Source organism: Microcebus murinus, chromosome 14, assembly GCF_040939455.1.
Source record: "Microcebus murinus isolate Inina chromosome 14, M.murinus_Inina_mat1.0, whole genome shotgun sequence".
In the NCBI taxonomy this organism is placed as follows: Eukaryota; Metazoa; Chordata; class Mammalia; order Primates; family Cheirogaleidae; genus Microcebus; species Microcebus murinus.
Window position 1 is genome coordinate 47,091,367 of NC_134117.1, and position 21,677 is coordinate 47,113,043.

At 33.8% G+C, this 21,677-nt stretch overlaps 1 protein-coding gene across 3 annotated transcripts in view; it reads right to left on the reverse strand.

The window, feature by feature from the left end:
- The window catches only part of JMJD1C (jumonji domain containing 1C), a 329,744-nt gene that overhangs the window by 206,558 nt on the left and 101,509 nt on the right, over positions 1-21,677 (reverse strand). Inside the window, exon 2 of one of the 3 annotated variants that reach the window (XM_076010029.1) lies at positions 9,511-9,560. The exons of 1 other annotated variant lie outside the window; for it this stretch is intronic. Coding sequence is in view for 1 of the 2 variants with exons in the window: in XM_076010028.1 (XP_075866143.1) it covers positions 9,511-9,582 (72 nt within the window). In the remaining variant the exon portion in view is untranslated. Of the gene's footprint in view, positions 1-9,510; positions 19,452-21,677 lie in introns of those variants that run through there. One more of the 3 variants, XM_076010028.1, reaches the window with a different exon arrangement.

The following is a 21,677-nucleotide window of genomic DNA, read 5'->3' on the forward strand; positions in this document are numbered from 1 at the left end:
ATACGGTCACTGGAGCACAGGGAGAAACATGGGAATGGCCGGTTGGTTACAATATCGCTGGATCATAGATAACCATAATAGAATTACTTTAAACAGTTTGAAATATTGCAAAAATGTGACACAGAGACATGAAGTAAGCACTTGTCTTTGGAAAAATGGCACCCATAGACTTGCTTGATACAAGGCTGCCACAAACACTCAATTTGTAAAACACAAATTCACTTTATTGCTATGCACAATAAAGTGACGTGCAATAAAACAGAGTATACTTGTATGACCCTGTATAGTCCAGGTTCTGGTTTAAACAAAAGCATTTTAAGATAATAAAAAATAGAAAACAAAGCAGAAATCTAACAAAAACGTTTAGGGTATGTATGATAAAAAGTACAAAACACTGGTGAAAGAAACAGGTTTCCAAATAAACAAACAGATATACCATGTTCATAAAATGGCAAGATTCACTACTGTAAAGAAATACATTCTCCCTCAAATTGATTTATAGTCAATGCAATTCCAATCAAATCTCAACAGGATTTTTTGCACACTCTAAAATTTACATGAAGAGGAAAAAAGGAAATAGATAGCCAAAACAATTTTGACTAAAAAGAAAGTGTTGCACAACTCACACTACCTGATTTAAAGACTCAGTAATGAAGTTGCATCCCCTTATATGCATATTCACACCCTACATGCCCTCAGTCTGAAGCACCATATACACACACATACACAAACACCTGTAACAAGCAGAAAGCAGGGTTAAGTTTCTTTTTAACCATAGCATCTGTGTGTATGAATAACCATCTCAATCTCCACAAGGAAGCAGACTGAAGGCCAAAATCTTCCATAAATATTTTGATTGCTTGACACAAAGCAAGCAATACAAATCCTCAAGTGCTAGTAGCTATCAAAGCTATTAAAATTTATCCTGTATACTTGCCATAAAACCCAGAAATTCTATTCCTGGGTATCTACCAAAGAGATATATATGTCCACAAAAAGATACGTACCCACATGTCCAGAAAAGCACTATTCATAACTGTCAAAATAGAACTGATGAGTGGATGAACAAAACATGGTATTGTCATACAATGCAGTATCACTCAGCAGTCAAAAGAAATGAAGTGATTTATAAAAAATATGAATCTCAAAAAAATACACTATGCTAAGAAAACGAAGGCAGACAAAAAAGAGTACAGATTTATGATTCTGTTTAAATTCTAAAAAAGGTAAAACTATTTTGACAGAAAACAGATCCAGGTTGAGAAATGGGGACTAATGGCAGAGATATTTAGAAACATTTTGGGGAGATGGAAATATGCTAAGGCTGGTGTGGTTTATATGACATAACAAATTTGCCAAAGTTGTTAAATTGTACATTGAAAATAGGTGAATTTTATTATGTAAAATTTATATTTCAATAAACATGTTAAGAAATTAATGTGCAGTCAGAAAAATATTAATAATTTAGGCTGAACTCTTTTTAAATATTAACCAAACATTTTCCTCAGTCATCAAGGTAATGAAGCTTCAAGGTAAACACTACAAAAAAAGTGACTGGAAATTATATTATTGACCTTTTGATTAGAGAGACAAGTTGATTCATTATTTAACAATTCATTTCCCATTGTGTATTACTATTAGTGGCAACTTCATAAATGTATATTACATTTAATTAGAAATATAATAAGATTTTTAAAATACATTATTTCATTCTTTTTTCACTATAACCTTATGATAAAAAAAAAAAAAAGACGGTGTCATTTTAACATATAAGAAAACTGGAGCCAGGCGTGGTGGCTCACCCATGTAATCCTGGCACTCTGAGAGGCTGAGGCAGGCGGACTGTTTGAGCTCAGCAGTTTGAGACCGGCCTGAGCAAGAGCAAGACTCCATCTCTACTAAAAAAGTAGAAAGAAATTAGCTGGACAACTAAAATATATATATATAAAAAATTAGGCCGGGCGCGGTGGCTCACGCCTGTAATCCTAGCTCTCTGGGAGGCCGAGGCGGGTGGATTGCTCGAGGTCGGGAGTTCAAAACCAGCCTGAGCAAGAGCGAGACCCCGTCTCTACTATAAATAGAAAGAAACTAATTGGCCAACTAATATATATAGAAAAAATTAGCCGGGCATGGTGGCGCATGCCTGTAGTCCCAGCTACTTGGGAGGCTGAGACAGAAGGATCGCTTGAGCCCAGGAGTCTGAGGTTGCTGTGAGCTAGGCTGACGCCACGGCACTCACTCTAGCCTAGGCAACAAAGTGAGACTCTGTCTCAAAAAAAAAAAAAAAAAAATCAGCCGGGCATGGTGGCGCATGCCTGTAGTCCCAGCTACTCGGGAGGCTGAGGCAGTAGGACTGCTTGAGCCCAGGAGTCTGAGGTTGCTGTAAGCTAGGCTGATGCCAAGGCAGTCTAGCCTGGGCAAAAGAGTGAGACTCTGTCTTGGAAAAAAAAAAAAAAAAAGAAAAGAAAGAAAAAAGAAAATTGGAATCATAGAGGCTAAATTCCAAAGGTTCTGCCCAATATTTAATTATTTTTCCTGCATTTTTTCTTCTTCTTTTTTTTTTTTTTTTTTTTTGAGACAGAGTCTCACTATGTTGAGTGAGTGCCAGGCTAGAGTGAGTGCCGTGGCGTCAGCCTAGCTCACAGCAACCTCAAACTCCTGGCTCAAGCAATCCTCCTGCCTCAACCTCCCAAGTAGCTGGGACTACAGGCATTCGCCACCATGCCCGGCTAATTTTTTGTATATATTAGTTGGCCAATTAATTTCTTTCTATTTATAGTAGAGACGGGGTCTCGCTGTTGCTCAGGCTGGTTTTAAACTGCTGACCTCGAGCAATCCGCCCGCCTCGGCCTCCCAGAGAGCTAGGATTTACAGGCGTGAGCCACCGCGCCCGGCCCATTTTTTCTTCTTACAAATATGATATTCTTTAGTGTTAAGCTAAGGCATTGATCATGTATCTGTCTCTATAATGAATAAACTATTTTCCAGAAAAAAAAATTTTTTAATATACTCTCCAGGAAAGTATACATAATAAAATTTTTCACTAAGATTGAAGACAGGAATATCAATGAGGTCAATAGGATGTCTTCTATTACACACCTTATATTGATATTATTTTCAGAAGAGAAGCTTATATGAGTCTGTATCAATGGTTTAATTTTAAAAACTACCTACCCACGGAGTTATTTTTTAGCTATCAATAGATAGGTTCTCTGTACCCACTTGTCCCCATTCAAAAATTTCTTGCTTGTTCCTCTTTTAGGCAAAATAAAAAATTCTTTACTGTATCAACTCCTATTGCCCAGTCTGAAATATAGCAGCATTAATTACAAATATCTCTGAAAACACCACCAATATAAAAGGAGTTCCAATTCTAGCAAAAGATTATGAATGAATCACACTTTTCTTGGCTGTCCTTGAACATTAATTCTGCCTTGTAATATTTTATTGTATTTTTTAGAGGTGGGGTCTCACTTCATTGCCCAGGCTGGAATGCAGTGATGTGATCACAGCTCACTGCAGCCTCAAACTCATGGGGTCAAGAGATCCTCTTGCTTAAGCCTCCTGGGTAGCTGATACTATAGGAATACATTGCCACACTCAACTCTGTAACATTTTAAAACATAACTCCTGAAATTCTACCACAATGATCTCTCGAATGATATAGCAAAAATCCACCATATCCTCAGTCTCTTTTCTGGATTTTGTAGCTTTTGCCATTTTTTTGCCTTACTCATCCCTATGGATTCTGTTTATGCGGCAGCCTTTGAATTTATGATTGTTTTCTATCTCCAATCCCTTATACTGCTAGGCGTGGAGTTAAACAGAGTCCTATTTACACCTCTTTGCAGCCACAGACCTTTTTCCTTCCCTCATTATCAATCTTACCTCAAACACTCAGCTCTAAAGGTTGCACTTTCTTCACAACCTCAATTTTAAACAATTCACTCTTGGAAGATCCCTGCCTGTTTCCAGTTAACTCTCATATTATGCCTTCACCAATTTCTCAACCCAAACCAGGACCTACAAACTTTTCAATGTTTTATAATTTTATGACAAAATATATAAACCTAGAAACACAATTTGCAAAAATCCTTATGCAAATTATCTGAGTGGTATACTGATTTTTCTTTGCTTTCCTAAATTTACCAAGGGTAAACATGAATATCACTTTTTAAATAACACTAAATTTTTTTAAAGACTATCACATTAGTCCAAGGAATAAATTTAAAAAAAAGGTAATGATAGAAGAAAGTACCTTTAAACAAGTATTCTTATCTTTCCCTTCATCTGAATTACTGTTACCTTAAACCATTTTCTAGTTGGACTGGCTAAACTTATCTTGAAAGAAGAATGTCTTAAATTACCATAAAATATAAAGCTGAGAGGGGGAGAGGTATGAGAAGGATGTTATGAGAGTCTGCAAAAATTAAAAGATAAAAAAAGTCAGCCAAGTCATTTATTAGAATGGAGGCAATAAAACAAATATCATATTGTCTTTAAAACAAAAAGTGTGGCATATCGATTATTTCCCTGAAATACTCTTGACTGCTTCATGAATTTTCTCATTTAATTATCAGGATATCCTATAGCTTATGTCCTATTGACATTATTTTAGAAATGAAGAAGTAGGCTTAAAAGAATAAATAACTTATCCTAACAATGTCACATAAATACAACAAGTAAAACTAGAATTTGTATATAATTGATCTCTTTTAATATATGGTGTGATATAACAGAAGAAAATTTGTAAAGCCATGATAAAAACTGTACTGAAGGTATAATTTTCATAAAATCTAGATGTATGCTATTTTCAGGCTTAGAAAATTGCTGGTAATAAGGAATAAAAAGTATTTTTGTAACACTGGAGAGTACACAAATATTTCTTTATCTGAGGAAAACATACCCTTGTTGCCAAAATAAATTTCCTAATTTTTTTTTTTTTTTGAGACAGAGTCTCACTTTGTTGCCCAGGCTAGAGTAAGTACCATGGCATCAGCCTAGCTCACAGCAACCTCAAACTCCTGGGCTCAAGCAATCCTGCTGCCTCTGCCTCCCGAGTAGCTGGGGCTACAGGCATGCACCACCATGCCCAGCTAGTTTTTTCTATATATATTAATTGGCCAATTAATTTCTTTCTATTTATAGTAGAGATGGGGTCTAGCTCTTGCTCAGGCTGGTTTTGAACTCCTGACCTCGAGCAATCTAGGATTACAGGCATGAGGTACCGCGCCCAGCCCCTATTTTTTCTTAACCTCAAGATTTCAATAAATGAAACATATTTAAGAGCTTATCTGAAAGTGATTTAGAAAATTTCTCATAGAGAATAATTTTCTATATATTTATAAGATATCTAAACCTATTTTATTAATGAAGAGACATCAGAAGTGTGTTTCATCATTAACAAAGAATGGACAGGGTAGAGTGGCTCATGCCCGTAATTCTAGCCCTTTGGGAGGCTAAGGTGAGGACAGCTTGATCCTAGGAGTTTGGGGTTACGATGAGTTATGATCATGCAACTGAACTCTAGCTGGGCAAAAATGCAAGACCATCTCTTCAAAACAAACAAACAAAAATGCTATATAACCTGAGAAACCATAAGTCATAATTATATTAGTCTATAAAATAAAAGCTCTGATCAAAGTTACTAAAACTTTTCATTTAATATGCTTTTTAAGTAGATTATTTATGTAAAAAACTTCTCAACTAATGGACATTTCACTTAAGAGTCTTCTAAATTCAGTGCACCTTTTAAAGAACTGAAATATGCTAGTCCTAAGAGGTAGATTTCATTTCATTGAATGCTATGATTTTTAAAACAATTTTGAATATTATAGCAGATTAACATATTTTTATTAGTTTCATCTAAAAAAGGTTTCATTTAAAAAAGGTTTCATCCTTTTTATTCTTTTCCCCCCTTTTTAAAATAATTTACACCTATTATACTACACAGCATGTGTCAAATAGTGACATGTAAATCTCTAAGAAGAAAAAAGACAAAAAAGTTTATTAAAAAGTAAGATACACCCTCATTTAGTCTTCAAACATTGTAGCACTTGAACTTTTATAATTTGAAAAAGCAATCATAAGACAATCTGAAAATTAGTTTTAACACACAACACCTCTAAGCAGACATAACTGGCTTAAATTGGTAATTAGGTATGAATTTTGCAAACATTACTTAAATTACTATTTCCTAAAATTAAAGTTTTCCCCCTTCTGTTAACAGAGGAGAAAGGGCTATCTCCATCCTGACAATAGCATGTGTACACAGTCTCCCAGGGGCAAATAAATATGGTCATGTTAGATCATGCTGCTTACTTAAAAACTCTCTATTAGCTTCCAATTGGACTAGAATAAAATCTAAATTTCTTAGGCTGGTTGACTAGACCTTGAAGAACTGGTTTTTGTAGAGTCCTTTGACCTCATTACAACCACTTATCTCTTCCTCTATGGTGATTTTATTCTTATTCCTAAAACACAGGAAACTCATTCTTACCATGTAGAAGGAAAAGGATAATATAAAATTTTACTGCAATGATTAAAAACAGAATTGAAACAATGTTTGAAACCAAAATGTCAAGAGAAAGGGAGATGAACAGACCATTCTCTGGAACCCTGGTTTTACTCTTCAAAGAAAAAAGGTTAAGTGTTAGAGAGTGGGAAATGTGTCATCAGGAAACCAAACAGATTGCCCCAGGCTTATATAAATTGTCCTACTACTCAAATGTACATTACTTATTCAAACTGTAAGAACTTTAAAGCTTCAGAAATAAACTTCAAAAGTGTATTCCAGAAAGTATCAACATAGCATGACTAACAATGAATAGATGATTTTTGGGAAAGATATTCAATGTTCTACATCAGTACCCTTCCAGGTCATGTGTTGCAGTGCATTCTTTAGAGCCAAAACGGTAAGCCTTGAATGATAAAACTTTTTTGAGCCTCAGTTTTCAAATTAGTCAAACAGAGGTAATATTAATATCTTGAAGGGTTGTTTTAAGGATTAAACATGACAATGTAAGAAAAGGACTTAAACTGTGTGGGCCAAGCGCAGGGCTCATGTCTGTAATCCTAACACTCTGGGAGGCTGAGGTGGGAGGATAGTTTGAGCTCAGGAGTTCAGGAGTTCAGGAGTTCGAAACCAGCCTGAGCAAGAGCAAAACCCTGTCTCTACCAAAAAATAGAAAGAAATTAATTGGCCAACTAAAAATATATAGAAAAAAAATTAGCTGGGCATGGTCGCACATGCCTGTAGTCCTAGCTACTTGGGAGGCTGAGGCAGAAGGATCGCTTGAGCCCAGGAGTGTGAGGTTGCTGTGAGCTAGGCTGGTGCCATGGCACTCTAGCCTGGGCAATAGAGTGAGATTCTGTCTCAAAATAAATAAATAAATGAATAAAAATAAAAGAAACAGTGTGAACACCATAAATGTTGGGTTTTTTTTTTCCTTTTTTCCAACTTAAAAGATTCATGTGCTTCATAAAGCCTAGACAGAGAGAAAATGTTTGACCAGAGATTTGTCACCATGATCAAGACTGCACTGACTGAAAAAGAGGAAGGACATAGAATGCAGTTATTCAGAAAAACAGCAAATTTGATTTCAGAAAGAATCACTGGAGAAACTGGTCAGTCTCACTTAAAAACATGAGAAAGAAAGAAAAACAAAAAGAGAGAGGGAAAAGGCATACACACTAATATTTTTAATCTTGGCTTTTTAAATTCCAATGTCTAAATTCCATATTAACTTTTAAGATATATTTGAGATTTTAACATGAAGATATAAACATGACCTCTTGATATGAAAAAAGAAGAAAAATGGAATTTGTGATTGCAATATAGTAACATGTCTGTATGATTTATCTTTTCAAAAACAGATACAAAGAAAGGTTAATGAGCAGCAGAGAGGTAAACATCTAAAAATCTGTAACTCAAGGGTGATAACATGGTAATTAGAGAAGAGTAACAATCAGAAGAAATAATACTTACAAATATGTAATAGAAATTGGCCATATGGAAGATGCTTTCTTAACATTAAATCATTTTTTCTTTATTTTAAGAGACAGCGTCTAGTCCTATTGCCAAGGCTGAAGTGCAGCGGAGTGATCATATAGCTCACTGTAACCCTGAATTCCTGGCCTCAAGTGATCCTCTTGCCGCCACCTCCCAAAATGAATTAGAATTACAGGCATGAGCCATTATGCCTGGCCAATATTAAATTTTAAAGTGACACAGAGGAAGTACACAGGGGTCAAAGAAATATCAACTATGTTAACACTTGTTCTACATCCATTTGTTAATAAATTCATCCAAAAAGTAAGAGACCTTGCTATATACTAACTGCAATAAGAATCAACATGATACACTTTTTTCTCCCAAGGTTAATTACAACCTATTACAAAGGGACTGCAAGAATAAATATTTGGATTGCTGGATTATAAAATTCTTGTTTAATAAAAATTCCTTAAATAGTGAAAGAAAAAAAAGAATATTTGGATAGCAAGTCTCATAATACTACTACCATCATATAACTTTTTAAATTTAACAAGTTTATACATGTATGTTCTCTCATTTTTTAACACTTCAGTTCTCTCAATTAAACCATATAGAGATTATATATGATTTATCAATGAGAACACTAAGACCTAGAAAAATTAAGTGATTTATCTGTTACATAGTTAACATATGGATGGCAGAGTCAGAATTTAAACCCGAATCTACTTTTATAATACCATATATAGCTTTAAAAGGAAGCACTACCTGACAATATGGACAGGACAAAAGCAATAGTTTTTGATTATATAAACGTGATTAACTCTAAGAAAAGGGAGGAGATATTCCCTATGAAAGTATAAACTCTAAGAGTAAAAAGTAATATCAATATTTGATTTCCCAAGGGCTGACATATATTCAGAATTTATTATAATAAATGTCAATAGGCTAAATAAATGAAGAGGATGAGTGAGTGAAACAATGTGGCTACACAGTTTCACGTCAGATTTTAAAAGGACATATAGAAGGAAGGACATATGGAAGGACATATGGAAGGAGATAAACTAAAAATGCATAAAAATTAATATCATAAATCTTATAAAATATTGCCACAATGAACCTTTTTTTCCCCCTTTAGAGAGAGGGTCTCAATCTGTCATCCAGGCTAGAGTGCACTGGTATGATCATAGCTGACTGCAGCCTCCAACTCCTATGCTCATAGATTGATTCTCCTTGCCTCACCCTTCTGAATAGCTGGAACTACAGGTGTGTATCACCACACCCAGCTTATCTTTTTATTTTTTTGTAGAGATAAGGTCTCTTTATGTTACCCAGCTAGTCTAGAACTCCTAGCCTCAAGTGATTCTCCCAATTCTAAATGTTATAAATAATATAAAGGAAAAACAAACAGGCTCATTTGCTGCATAAATGTAAGAGGATATGCTAAGAAGAAACAAGAATATTACACGGGAAAGATGATGTAATATTAATAGATGCAGAGAGAATAAAGAACTACTCACACCTGCTGTTTTGTATCCATCTTCTCCACCAAGGAGAATTGAGCAGAAAACTGGAAAAGGTAGAAGAAACATAGTTAAAAAGTAAATGAAATTGAAATAAGGAAAGAAGACAGTAAGAGAATACCTAGCCACTTTTTAAATTCGTTTTTCTATAGAGCCTAAATCATCACAAGCTCAGCTGAAATAGGCATGCATCTCCCATGTGTATAAAACATTGAAAAGGAAACAATTCCTAATATGAACTGATTTTGAAAATGAAGAAAAATGTTTTCTAGAAAATATGTATCAAAGAAACACAGAAATTCAAGTATAAAATGTTCTTAATCCATCAATATCTATCCATATCAAAAGTCCAAACACTATGTTTGCAAGATGTCTTGAAGGCATTAAAAAAGAAAAAGTTACACCAGGAGGCAATTTTATTTCACTACAAGTGATGCTGATTTTTTTCACTGTCAATGTATTTCTTCTTTTTAGGTAAGCTTGTATAAATAATACAACACTAGACTTTTTGGAAAGCATGATATTGTGGGAAAAGATCCCAAAAATATTTTTAGGAGTAAAATGATAAAATATAAGGTAATTAAATAAAACAGCAAAACTAGTACTCATAGGTGGATAAACAACCATAACTTACAACATTCAACAAGAACTAAAGAATATCTTCAAATATATTCCAGAGGGCTCTATCCTTATACTTTAGTCAAGATATTAAGATGATACAAAAGTCAGATTGTGAAATGAATGTAGGACTCAAATTTAAGAAGAATCATTAACATGTTGGATGAGGAGGATTCCAAGATTTCAACAGATTGGAAAAATGAGCAGAATCAACATTAAAATAGCAGTAACAGTAGTGATAGCTGACTTAGTGAAATAAATGATGCTTGACCTAAATGCAAAAATTGGGGAAAGCTGATAAATACTCCAATTTACAACAGAGAAGCCCCCAATGCTTCAAAAATTGGTTGAGGTTTAGTAAAGTAGGACCAATAGGAAAACTGACTATCATTTGCTTAAGCAGCAGCTGGACTCACAGATCTGACTCCAGCCTAGCAACTGCTTTATCTCCCATTTTGGTAGAAAAGGCTTATTCCCTAGACAAGGTTATCACAAGGTCTCTGAGTCAGGAATCATATTAAAGCACATTTAGGGCAGAGAATACTACTGAAACAAGAGTATTAAGTGAAAGCTGATATTATGAAATATGTCTAAGACTAGTCCCTCCCTCCATCTCCAGTCTTTCCTCAAATGGCATAACTCTGAAAGCCAGGCAAAAGCACCAGCACATTTCTCTGGAAAATCTGACCAGTTTAAGATAAAAGGCCTAAAATACATAGACATTCGGTATTCCCCCAAGGAAATGATCTGATCTCCAGATATACATATATGAATGACTATAATCAACAAACTCTACCCACATAGTCAGAGTTCCCAATTTGCTTTTGTAGTGGTCACCCTATTAAATATGAGTAGTTAGAAAGAACTGTCAGACATTTCATGTGAGGAAAACAGTAAATGTAAAAAGATAAACACATACAGAAAAAAGTGACTGAAAGAAAACAACAACTCTAAATACAGAAGAAAATCAATCCAAAAAATATGCTTGAGAAAAATACCATAACAAAAAGACAAAAAAAATAAAAAAAAAAGGACTCTATCAAAATACAACCATCTGGAGAACATCAACAACAAAAAAAATTAGGAAATTAAACTATGATAGCAGAAATGAAAAATGCACTAAGTTTAGAAAACATAGTTGAGATTTTCCCAGAAATTAGAACAAAAAAATGTAGGTGAGAAAAGGGAAAAATGGACCAATACCGTTCAATATCACAAGACTAAGTTTTAGAAAAGGGAAAAAGTACACGGAAAAGGGAATCTTAGAAAGAATTAAAGAAAATTTTTCAGAACTAAAACTCACAAATTTCCAAACTGAAAAGCAACTCCTCAAGAGCAAACCTCAACGGATGAAAATCACAATGCACTTCCAGGAATGTCATCGTGAAATTTCTAAGTATAGATGCAAGAAAAGACCCCACAAGTTTCTTTCACATAAAACATCAAAACCCAGAATGGCTTCTGAACTTTCAAAAGCAACACCAGAACCTGGAAGACACTACTCAATGCTTTCAAAATTGTGAGGAAAATCATTTCTAATCTCTAATCTAGAATTCTATATCCAGGGCAGGGTCAAGTTTGACTGTAGAATAAAGATATTTGCAGATAAACAAGCCATCAAAAAATGTCCTACCAAGCAGTCCTTTTTAAAGAAACTGATGGAGGATGTATGCCACCAATACAAGAGAATTATGAATTCAGAATTCAGAAAAGAATCCAACAAAAGACAGAGAGGCAAGGAAATCATCAGGATGATAGTAAAAGATCAAAAGACAACTGGAGGGCCAAGCCCCAGGAAATATTTCACAAAGAAGAGAGAATTGACAGGATATCTAATATACACACCTGAACACACTGAAAGGATTTCACATAGTTTGTGGAGTCTCCAATTCAATCAGTGCCAAGTACATAGAAATAGCCAACAAAGAGCAATGTTGATATGGTCACAATTATGTAAACATCCAGTATCCATTTAACCAAAATTATAACTATATTATTAAGTATTTATGGTGAGACGCAAGTTTAGTTTTTACATTTTTACCTAGTCTTGATATTTTGGGAATATAATTTTTTAAGTGTTTGTTTTAACATTCTCTTCTCTCCTATGTAAGTAAATTTCACAAATTACTAAAGTTTAGTAAATATTACTAGCATTTCAAAAGCATGGTCATGAGGAACCACCTGTATTATAACTGAAACCTTACTATGTACAAAAAGCAATTTCCATGGACAGAAAGCTCTAAGAGGGATACAATCATGTCTAGGGTACTCAGCCACACAATACCTGGGACATAGTAAGTAATCAATAAATACTGTTTGAATAAATGAGAAGAAGAGATCAGATAAAGAACTAAACTCTCTGCTAGAAATATTAAAAGGTCTCACAGCCCCTTTTTTCTCAATGCCTAGAAGCATTGTCAAATATCTATCAGAGAAACCAATGACAAGTAGACTCTTGATACTCCTAATTTAAAATATTTTAACCACTTTTAAGTGACTCTCAAATGCCATGACACATAACAACACATTATTTTACCAAGGCACAAATTTAATCATATGTACTTCAAAGCTTCTATGCAGAGAAAAGCACTTAGTTGGTGAATGAACTTGAAGAAAAAAATGCATCCACAGCTCAAAACATCTATGAATTTCTCCTAAATCACATTTTGTGGTTTCTACTTATCCTAACATGAACCAATGTTTGTAAAGTTAACAAAATGTAACAAAAAAGGTTAACAGTTAGTGATGGTCAAGGAAACGAAGAGTGAAGAAGTGAATCCAAGTAATGGTATTTGTGAACTTCAGAACCACTGCAAATACCAAACTGCCATAAGAAGAACAAGAAAAATTTTATATAAGGATCCAGAGACACACTATTATTTAATGACAGAGACAGAACTAGAAATCAGTTCTAACCTATAAGCAAAAAATCTTTCCAATTTACCTTATTTAACCCTTCCTTGAATTAGCAATTTCTTTTTGCTATGATTTTATTTAAAAGCGATTAATGAATCAGGAAGCATCCCATATATAAAACAAATGGGCACTCCACAGAGCTAAGCAGAGAGGGTTGGCTTTATAGTCCCAGTAAATGGCTGAACATGGGGAAAAAAACAGATTGGTTCTTTCAAAGTTACTTTCCTTATAGGACTAAAGCAGTGAGGACTCTCTTATCATGCTGACTTAGGTAGACTGGGCCCCTTTTTGTCAGTTGTTGTGAGTCTCCTGTTTTTTGGAAAACTAGCCCATTTAAAGTTCAGTTTGATTATGTAGCACCTAGCACAAGTGACTCCATTCTGGTTTGATCTGGTTGGTTGGACCTAGTACAATTTAGTCCAAAACAATGGCCTGCTGTAAATTTTATTTAGCAATTTTCATATCTGAAAACTTCTTTAGATGGGGCACAGGATTTACTTGTCTTTCTCTTTGAGTTCTACAGTAAACAGTAATTTTAATGTTGTGATTACTGAACCTGGAAATGTGTGGACTTGTTTCATATTGGAAGATGTGGCTCTCCCACTTTTCTTGACTAGAACTCCAGAGTTCCCTAGGACATAGAACTATTTCAGGCCGGGTGCAGTGGCTCACGCCTGTAATCCTAGCTCTCTGAGAGGCCGAGGTGGGCGGATTGCTCTAGGTCAGGAGTTCAAAACCAGCCTGAGCAAGAGCGAGACCCTGTCTCTACTATAAACAGAAAGAAATTAATTGGCCAACTAACATATCTAGAAAAAAAATTAGCGGGGCATGGTGGCGCATGCCTGTAGCCCCAGCTACTCGGGAGGCTGAGGCAGCAGGATCGTTTGAGCCCAGGAGTTTGAGGTTGCTGTGAGCTAGGCTGATGCCACTGCACTCACTCTAGCCTGGGGAACAAAGTCAGACTCTGTCTCAAAAAAAAAAAACCATTTATTGAAACACTGCCACTTTCATTTATGTATTGACCTTGGATACTTTCTTCACTTCAACATTAGAGTTCAGTGGTTGTTATAGGGACCACAAGGCTTGCAAAGCATAAAATATTTAATATTTATAGAAAATGTTTGCTGATTCATGACCTAATTCAATCACTCACCTGTATTACTCCCTATACATATTTAGCATGTCTAAAATGGAACTCATCCTTTTTTGTCAATACTTGCTCCTCCCAACATCCCTATTTTAATAATAATTAAATATTTATTTAGGCCTTATTATGTGCCACACATTCCTGTAGGAACAGAGTTAACAAGAGTAGATTAAAAAACAAAGCCCAAGTTCTCAAAGAATATATTTTATTTTGGAGAACAAAAGTCTAAAAATAAGAAAGCATACACATATGTGTATGTCAGCTGGTGATAACTCCTGTGAAGGAAAACTGAGGTCTAAAATAATAGAATGACAGAAGAATGCAGTGCTATTTTAGATATGATGGACTTTCTAATGAAAAAATATTTGGATAATGTTGAATTAGAGAGGGAACCACAGGGATGCTTTGGGGAAATGCAATCCAGGAACACAGGAAATCAAAAGCAAGTGACTCCTTAAATTTGCAAATTTGCCTCAATATAATCTCAGTCCTCCTGTCAGTGACTTGTATTGATAATATATAAAGACCTCCTATGAATCAAAGAGAAAAAGACAATTTTTTAAATGGACATAAGACTTGATCAGGCACTTCTAGGAGTGTATATATCCAAATGGCCAATAAGCATATAAAAAGGTACTCATCAAGAACATATGAATTAAAATTACAGTAAGATACTACTACACACCCATTAAATTACTAAAATTTAAAAATGAATATATACTTTTATTCAAAAGCCAAAAACTGTAAATCCAAATGCCCATCATTTGGAGAATGGCTAAATAGTGATGTATTTCTACAACAGAGTATATACATAGCAATACAAAGAATGAACTACTGGTAGATTTAATAATATGGATAAATATATTAGTTTCCTAGGGCTGCTATAACAAATCATCAAAACACTTGATTGCTTAAAATAATAAAAATTTATCCTCTCTGATTTCTAGAGACAGAAACCAAGAATCAAAATGTCCCCAGAGACACATTCTCAGATAATGTAGCAAGGAAGAATTCTGTCCTAGAGCCCTTAGAGAGAACACCATACTGCCAACACCTTGATTTCAGACATCTGGCCTCCACAACTGCAACAGAATAAATTTTTGTTGTTTTAAACCCATCAAGTTTGTGATGATTTGTTATGGCAGCCCTAGAAAACTAATACAATAAATAATTTCAACTAATATGATAATAATTTCTCAGATATTATACTGAGTTCAAAAAGTTAATTAATGATTGCATTTATATGAAATTCAACAAAGGCAAATCTCATCTTCAGTGATACAAGAAATAGAGGGGAAGCAAAGACTGGGAAGAGGTATGAGGTTAGCTATGGTGCATTGAAAACATTCTCTATTTTGGTCTGGGTGGTAGTTACATGAGCAGATAAAAATGTGTTTTAAAAAAAACACAAAGAGCTATGTATGAATGACCCTGGAACAATGCAGTGGTTAGGGACACTGACCCTGCACAAAGTCAAAAAGCCACATGTAACTTTTAACTACTTCCAAAATTAATTACTAAGAGCCTAGCTCCCATTGAAAGTCTGACTCATAACATAAACAATTAATAGATACTTTGTGTATTATATGTATACTATATTCTTACAACAAAGTAAGCTAGAGAAAAGAAAATGTTATTGAGAAAACCATAAGGAAGAGAAAATACATTTACATGGCTGGCAGAGGTGGCTCACGCCTATAATCCTAGCACTTTGGGAGGCCCAAGCAGGAAGCCAGGAGTTCCATAAAATACATTTACAGTTCTGTGCTGTATGTATCAATCCCATAAGTTTACACTGTCTGTTTACAAAATGAATGGTTTGTCTGAAATGACAGGCAACCAGAACTGTAGACCTCAATCTAGGTACATATCAAGCAATTCAATTTTTTCTCCTAATATCATGACTTTGTTTCTTGGAAGCACTTCCAGCATCACTAGTGGCACTTCATATGGGCCCTGTCTTATCCAAGATTTATGATATTGTGCTAAACATGATGAAAATGTGAGAGAAACATGAGAAATCAAGAGATCATTTTTTACTGTGATACACAATTTACTGAAGAAATAAACTGCTCACATGGAGATGATTAGTGTCACATGGTACTTAAAGTTGATATTGGCAGCTCACCACAAAAGCAACAGGAGGTAGCTACAAAATTATCACAGTACTAAACGATGTACTGCAGTTAATTTTATGCAGCATCCTTATATTTGTTTACATTTTTCCCAAGTGTAAATGATGCCATGTACAGTTTGTGTTTGTGTATAAGTTTTGATAAATTTTAAGTTTTATAATAGATTTATGTCTATTTTACATTAGTAAATTATGAAACAGACCAGTATCTACATATATTAGGTTATTAAGTAGGAAATGTCCAATTTCCTTAAGTACTAAGTTTGACAGTTGATATCTATGACATTTCACTTTGACACTTCTTGTTTTTTTTTTTTTTTTAAATTGTGAAGGTACATCCTCATTCTTTCAAAAGCACATTTTGGCTTATGATTATCTTGCAAAATTTTTTTGGAGCAATTTTTGTGAAACCATGGATAAGTAAAAACTTTGTGTTATTTTTGAATATGAGTTCCATTATGGAACCAGTGTAATGCTGGGCTTGGAAACTCTCTGTCACCCACCATATTCACCAGACCTTGCACCAACTGACTACCATTTCTTTCAAGGAAAAATATTCAGTTCTCAACAAGCTGTGGAAAATGCCTTTCACAATTTCATCACCACTTGCTCTCCAGGCTTCTTCACAGCTGGCATAAGGCAAGCTTTCCTTAAGGTGGCAAAACTGTGTCAATAGTCTAGGCACATACTTTGATTAACTGTACTGCTTCTTGTTTGTGGTGTAATAAACTAAACCTTTGATTCAAACTTGGACATTTCATATTTAATTACCTAATATTATATGCATTCATTACTACCTTTTTCTTAATTTTTTTCAGCATTTCTATGCTACATGGTTTGCTTGCGAGTTTTTTCAAATTGTTGCCAATCTCCGAAAAATTTTGAAACGTATTTATTGAAAAAATCTGCATATAAGTGGACCCTCACAGTTCTAATCCATGTTGTTCAACGGTCAACTGTACTTACATATTATGTATGATTTGATTAAAATAAATAAGGGAAAATCCAAAACATACAGTGCACATATTATAATAACCACAAAATTGTTGCTAAATAAATTCCTATTGAAAGACCAAGTTCAGCACTATCTTTAATCAAGCAGACAGAAAAATACACAATATAATTTCTAAATTGCTAAGTGATCTCATCTTCTAATATGTGTCTGTGTATTCATCTTAAAGAGATGATAAAAAAGCAGATCACAGACAAGCACTCTTCACTATTTTGATGAGACAGAATTGTTGGGACTTTAATATGTCTGCTGATGAATACCAAAATAAGTTGTTATTCTCTTTGTGTTTTGCCATCTTAAATATATGGTATTAATGAGAAATGAACTTATCTATGTTAAAAACATTTTAAAAATTTATGACATATATTTTAACATGTGTCTATTTTAAGATGGATTTCTTGAGCAGAGTTACAAAATCTCATACTGTAGGAAAACTGCATGTTAGACAGAAGTAACTACTGGGAAGGAGGAAATCTTTATTTAAATAGTTTCCTAAATTCCCTTCTGGTTAGAGAAAAGGCCCTTCACATCTGCCTTATACTGCTGGGTAAATTTTCTTTGATTTAGTTAGGAGACAAAAAAAGGTTATCAAATGATAAATAAAATAATGCCAGAGGCTTTTGTGTGTGTGATAAGAAATGCAATGAAAATGAAATTAAGCAAATCCTTTAATTTTAGGAAGCATTGAATTTTTAAACTTCTCTCCCTGGATTTCTTCCTTAATTCAGATTAAAGGCTGAATAAAAGACATGTGTAAAATTTGTGATAAAAATCACAGAATTTCAAAATTACAAACACTGACAAATATGAGATGACTCAAATAAAATAAAAGGTTAACTGATTATATCAAAACCTGAAAAAGCTGAGCAAAGAGTAATTGATAAACACTGAAAGACTGAAAGGTATCCACTTTTACAAAGATTCTGGATTTCTTAAAAGTATTCTATGAAGACTATATATTCTTCCAAAATTATTAAAAATTATGAAAACTTTATCTACTTAGCTTTCTCAGTAAGCAGCTTCTTTTTTTCTAAACCTTAAAAAGTATACTTGGCCAGGCACAGTGGTGGCTCATGCCTGTGATCCTACAACTTTGGGAGACTGAGGCAGGAGGATCACATAAGCCCAGGAGCTGGAGGCTGCAGTGAGCTACGAGGATGCCACTGCACTCTAGTCCAGGCAACAGAGTGAGACACTGTCTTAAAAAAAAAAGTATACTTGATGCTGTGTGTTATACATTCTGTTTTAGATATCTCAATTTACAGATCTCAAGTCTAACCAGATCACCACATGGATATAGTTTGTTTCATTTCCTCACAACTCTCAAAATGTGAACACCTTGCCCAAAGGATGACTGTGATTCTAGCATTTAGAGATACAAGAAGAATCTAAATGCAGTAGTAAATGCTAACTATTTTCCTTTCCCTTAGAATTTACTCTATCTTCAAACAAATCATAATCCTCCAGAAGAACTAATTCAGTATATAAACCTAAGAAATACAAAATGGCTATAAAATTATAAAATGAAACCATATAAGATCATATTCCTTAAACTTTCCTTAAAAATCTTTCTTCCCATATCTGACACAAGGAAAAGCAACTGCAATGCCCTATGGAAACTCAGCACCTGCAGAAAAAGATACAGTCTGGCAACTGATGGTACTGTTAATTCATCACTTAATTCTCAAACATTAAGGCATTCCTTTTCCCCCTTCCTGTACACTCAATCAAAGAAGTTAAAGAAAACAGAGCTTACAGTGTTCTTGCTGAAAACTCCCACAAATACACAGCTGAGCCCATTTCATTCTCTAAAAAATACTGTCCTTCAGAGAAGAGGCCTTAACGTGTATTCATACAACACTCTGTCCCATTAATAGCTAGAAGTTCCAGATAGGATAACTGCTCTGTGATATATTTAACCTCTATTACAACGTCTATTATTTTTAAAAGATACTTACAACTAAAGAGGATACTTATAACTAAAGATGATACAACTAAATAAGATCACTAAAACTAAGAGAAACATGTAGTAATGTTTAAACTGTACAAGGAAAATATGACCAAGGGAAAAAAATAACAGATAATTAATAACAATTTCATAGGCAAAAATACTTTAAATTACAAAGTAAAATATTATACACTCAATAATCAGGATTTTCTTAGTTTTTTAAATAAGTGAACACATAAAAATTAGCTGAAATTACAATCCATGATTTGGCAATAAAATCTTTCATTTTATCAATTTTTTCAATGTGTTCTTAATATTTTAGAAAGCTTCTGATATTATGAAAAAGAGTTTAAACATTTCTTTGGCATGTTAACTAAACCATGAAAGGGCTGTCAAATAACAAGGGAAAAACTGTCTAGTTGGCTAATCGTGCTGTGCTGGCAATTTCTCAAACATCTGCTAAAGGTCAGATTTCCATTGCATGGAACCAATCAATGGAACTACACAATTCTCTCAGCACTATAAGAAGCTAAACAAAGAACACTATTTTACATAAGTAATGAAACATAACTTAGCTTTGTGATAAATTGTAGCATAATTCACACTTAAAGAATGCTTTAAAAATTCTACTTGTAACTTGTATGTTAACCTAAAATTAGGTTTACTATGTTCACCAAGTATGTATATAAAATTCTACTTCTATTTGGCAAAAAATACCTAATTTTTAAATTTCACACTGCAAAAAAAGTGCCATATATGACCACATGAAATTTTTAACAATAAATATCTATAGGTATAATTCTTTTTTTATGAGTAAGAAAATATAACAGTGGGTCACTTAATTCAGAGAGAGAGATTCATTTTGCAACTAAATTCACATTATTAGGTGACTGAGTTCACAAGAAGCTATGTTGTTAATACTAAATTTGTCACAGGAACATTCAGATTTTTCTGTGATAAAAGTGACTCATGTCACCTACTTTGGAAAAAATTTTTCATCTTGAAAACATTCCACAGTCTACAACTTAGGGAACTTAACCAATTATTTGAACAAGTAACTGACCATAACAGAATGAGAGTTAAAACAAATATAATAAGCATGCTTAATGTACATAGATAAGGTACTATACTATATTGGGTCTTTTAAAACGGAAATATTAAGGATAAATCTAAAAGTTAAAATGCTTTTTCCTTCCAAGTACCATATTATGTAATTAAATACTCAAACCACTGCCAAAGTTTTGATAAGCATACTATGGCGATAAAGTAATGACAAAGATTTAAAATATGCCCTTTATTATAAGCTTGCCTAATCACGAATGCATAGTTTTAAATCCTAGATTACACTTTGTCAAATGGTCCTCAGAAAATTCATGAGCAAAATTTGAATGATCAAGTGACTACTGCAGCTTTTTTTAAAAAGCTTAATGTTAATACTTTTATGTAATATAGGAATCTTGGGCCTCATTTAAAAATGTTAAAACTGACTAGGAAACTATGGATAATAAAACTGTCTCTGTGACTATGCCATGTATCACAGACCTTCTACCATATTTTTTATGGAAAGCATTTCCTTCCTAACAATGAAAAAATAGAACTTACTTCTAATGATATTATGTTTAAAAAAAGTTGGTTCCTTAAACAAGCTACTCCTCAGCAATACTGCAAGACACTGGAATAAGCCAATTATTGTCAACATTTAGAACCACATAATTTTCCTGTGTAACAAAGACAAGTTTTTATTTTTCAAAGAACTCAACTATTTAAGGTGTTAATTTTGTTCTAATAACCTTACTAATTTACATAGGCTTATAATTTAATTATAAAGGAACACAAAAATTGGGACTATGTTAAATATTTTCTAAGAATATTATCATCATATATAAATAATTTTCAGCTTTTAAGCAGCCTAAGTCAAAATCATATTCTGTTTTTATTCTATTACAGCAGTAGCTCAAAAATTTAGGCGTGTATCAGAATCCCAATGAGGGCTTTTAAAACACAGACTGCTAGGCCACACCTCTAGAGTTTCTGATTCAGAAGATCTGAGGTAGGGCCAGATAATCTGCATTTCTAACAAGTTCCCAGGTAATGCTGATGCTATTGGTCTGGGGAGCACAGTTTGAAAACTCCCATACTAGAGGATACTTGCATGCATCCTGACAAAAAGAAAATCCATCCTGCACACACTTTTCATATTAATCTCCCTTTTAACAACGTTTAAATGGCACTGAGCAGTTGTTCAGAAATCACTCCATGATTTTCTACTGCCAATAACATAACATTCAAATTTATTATGTCTGTCTCTTTTCTTAAATGATCAAAGATTGAAAAAAAATGAAAACAAATTTATTATGTCTGGTACTCCATGTATTATAAGAAACAAAAC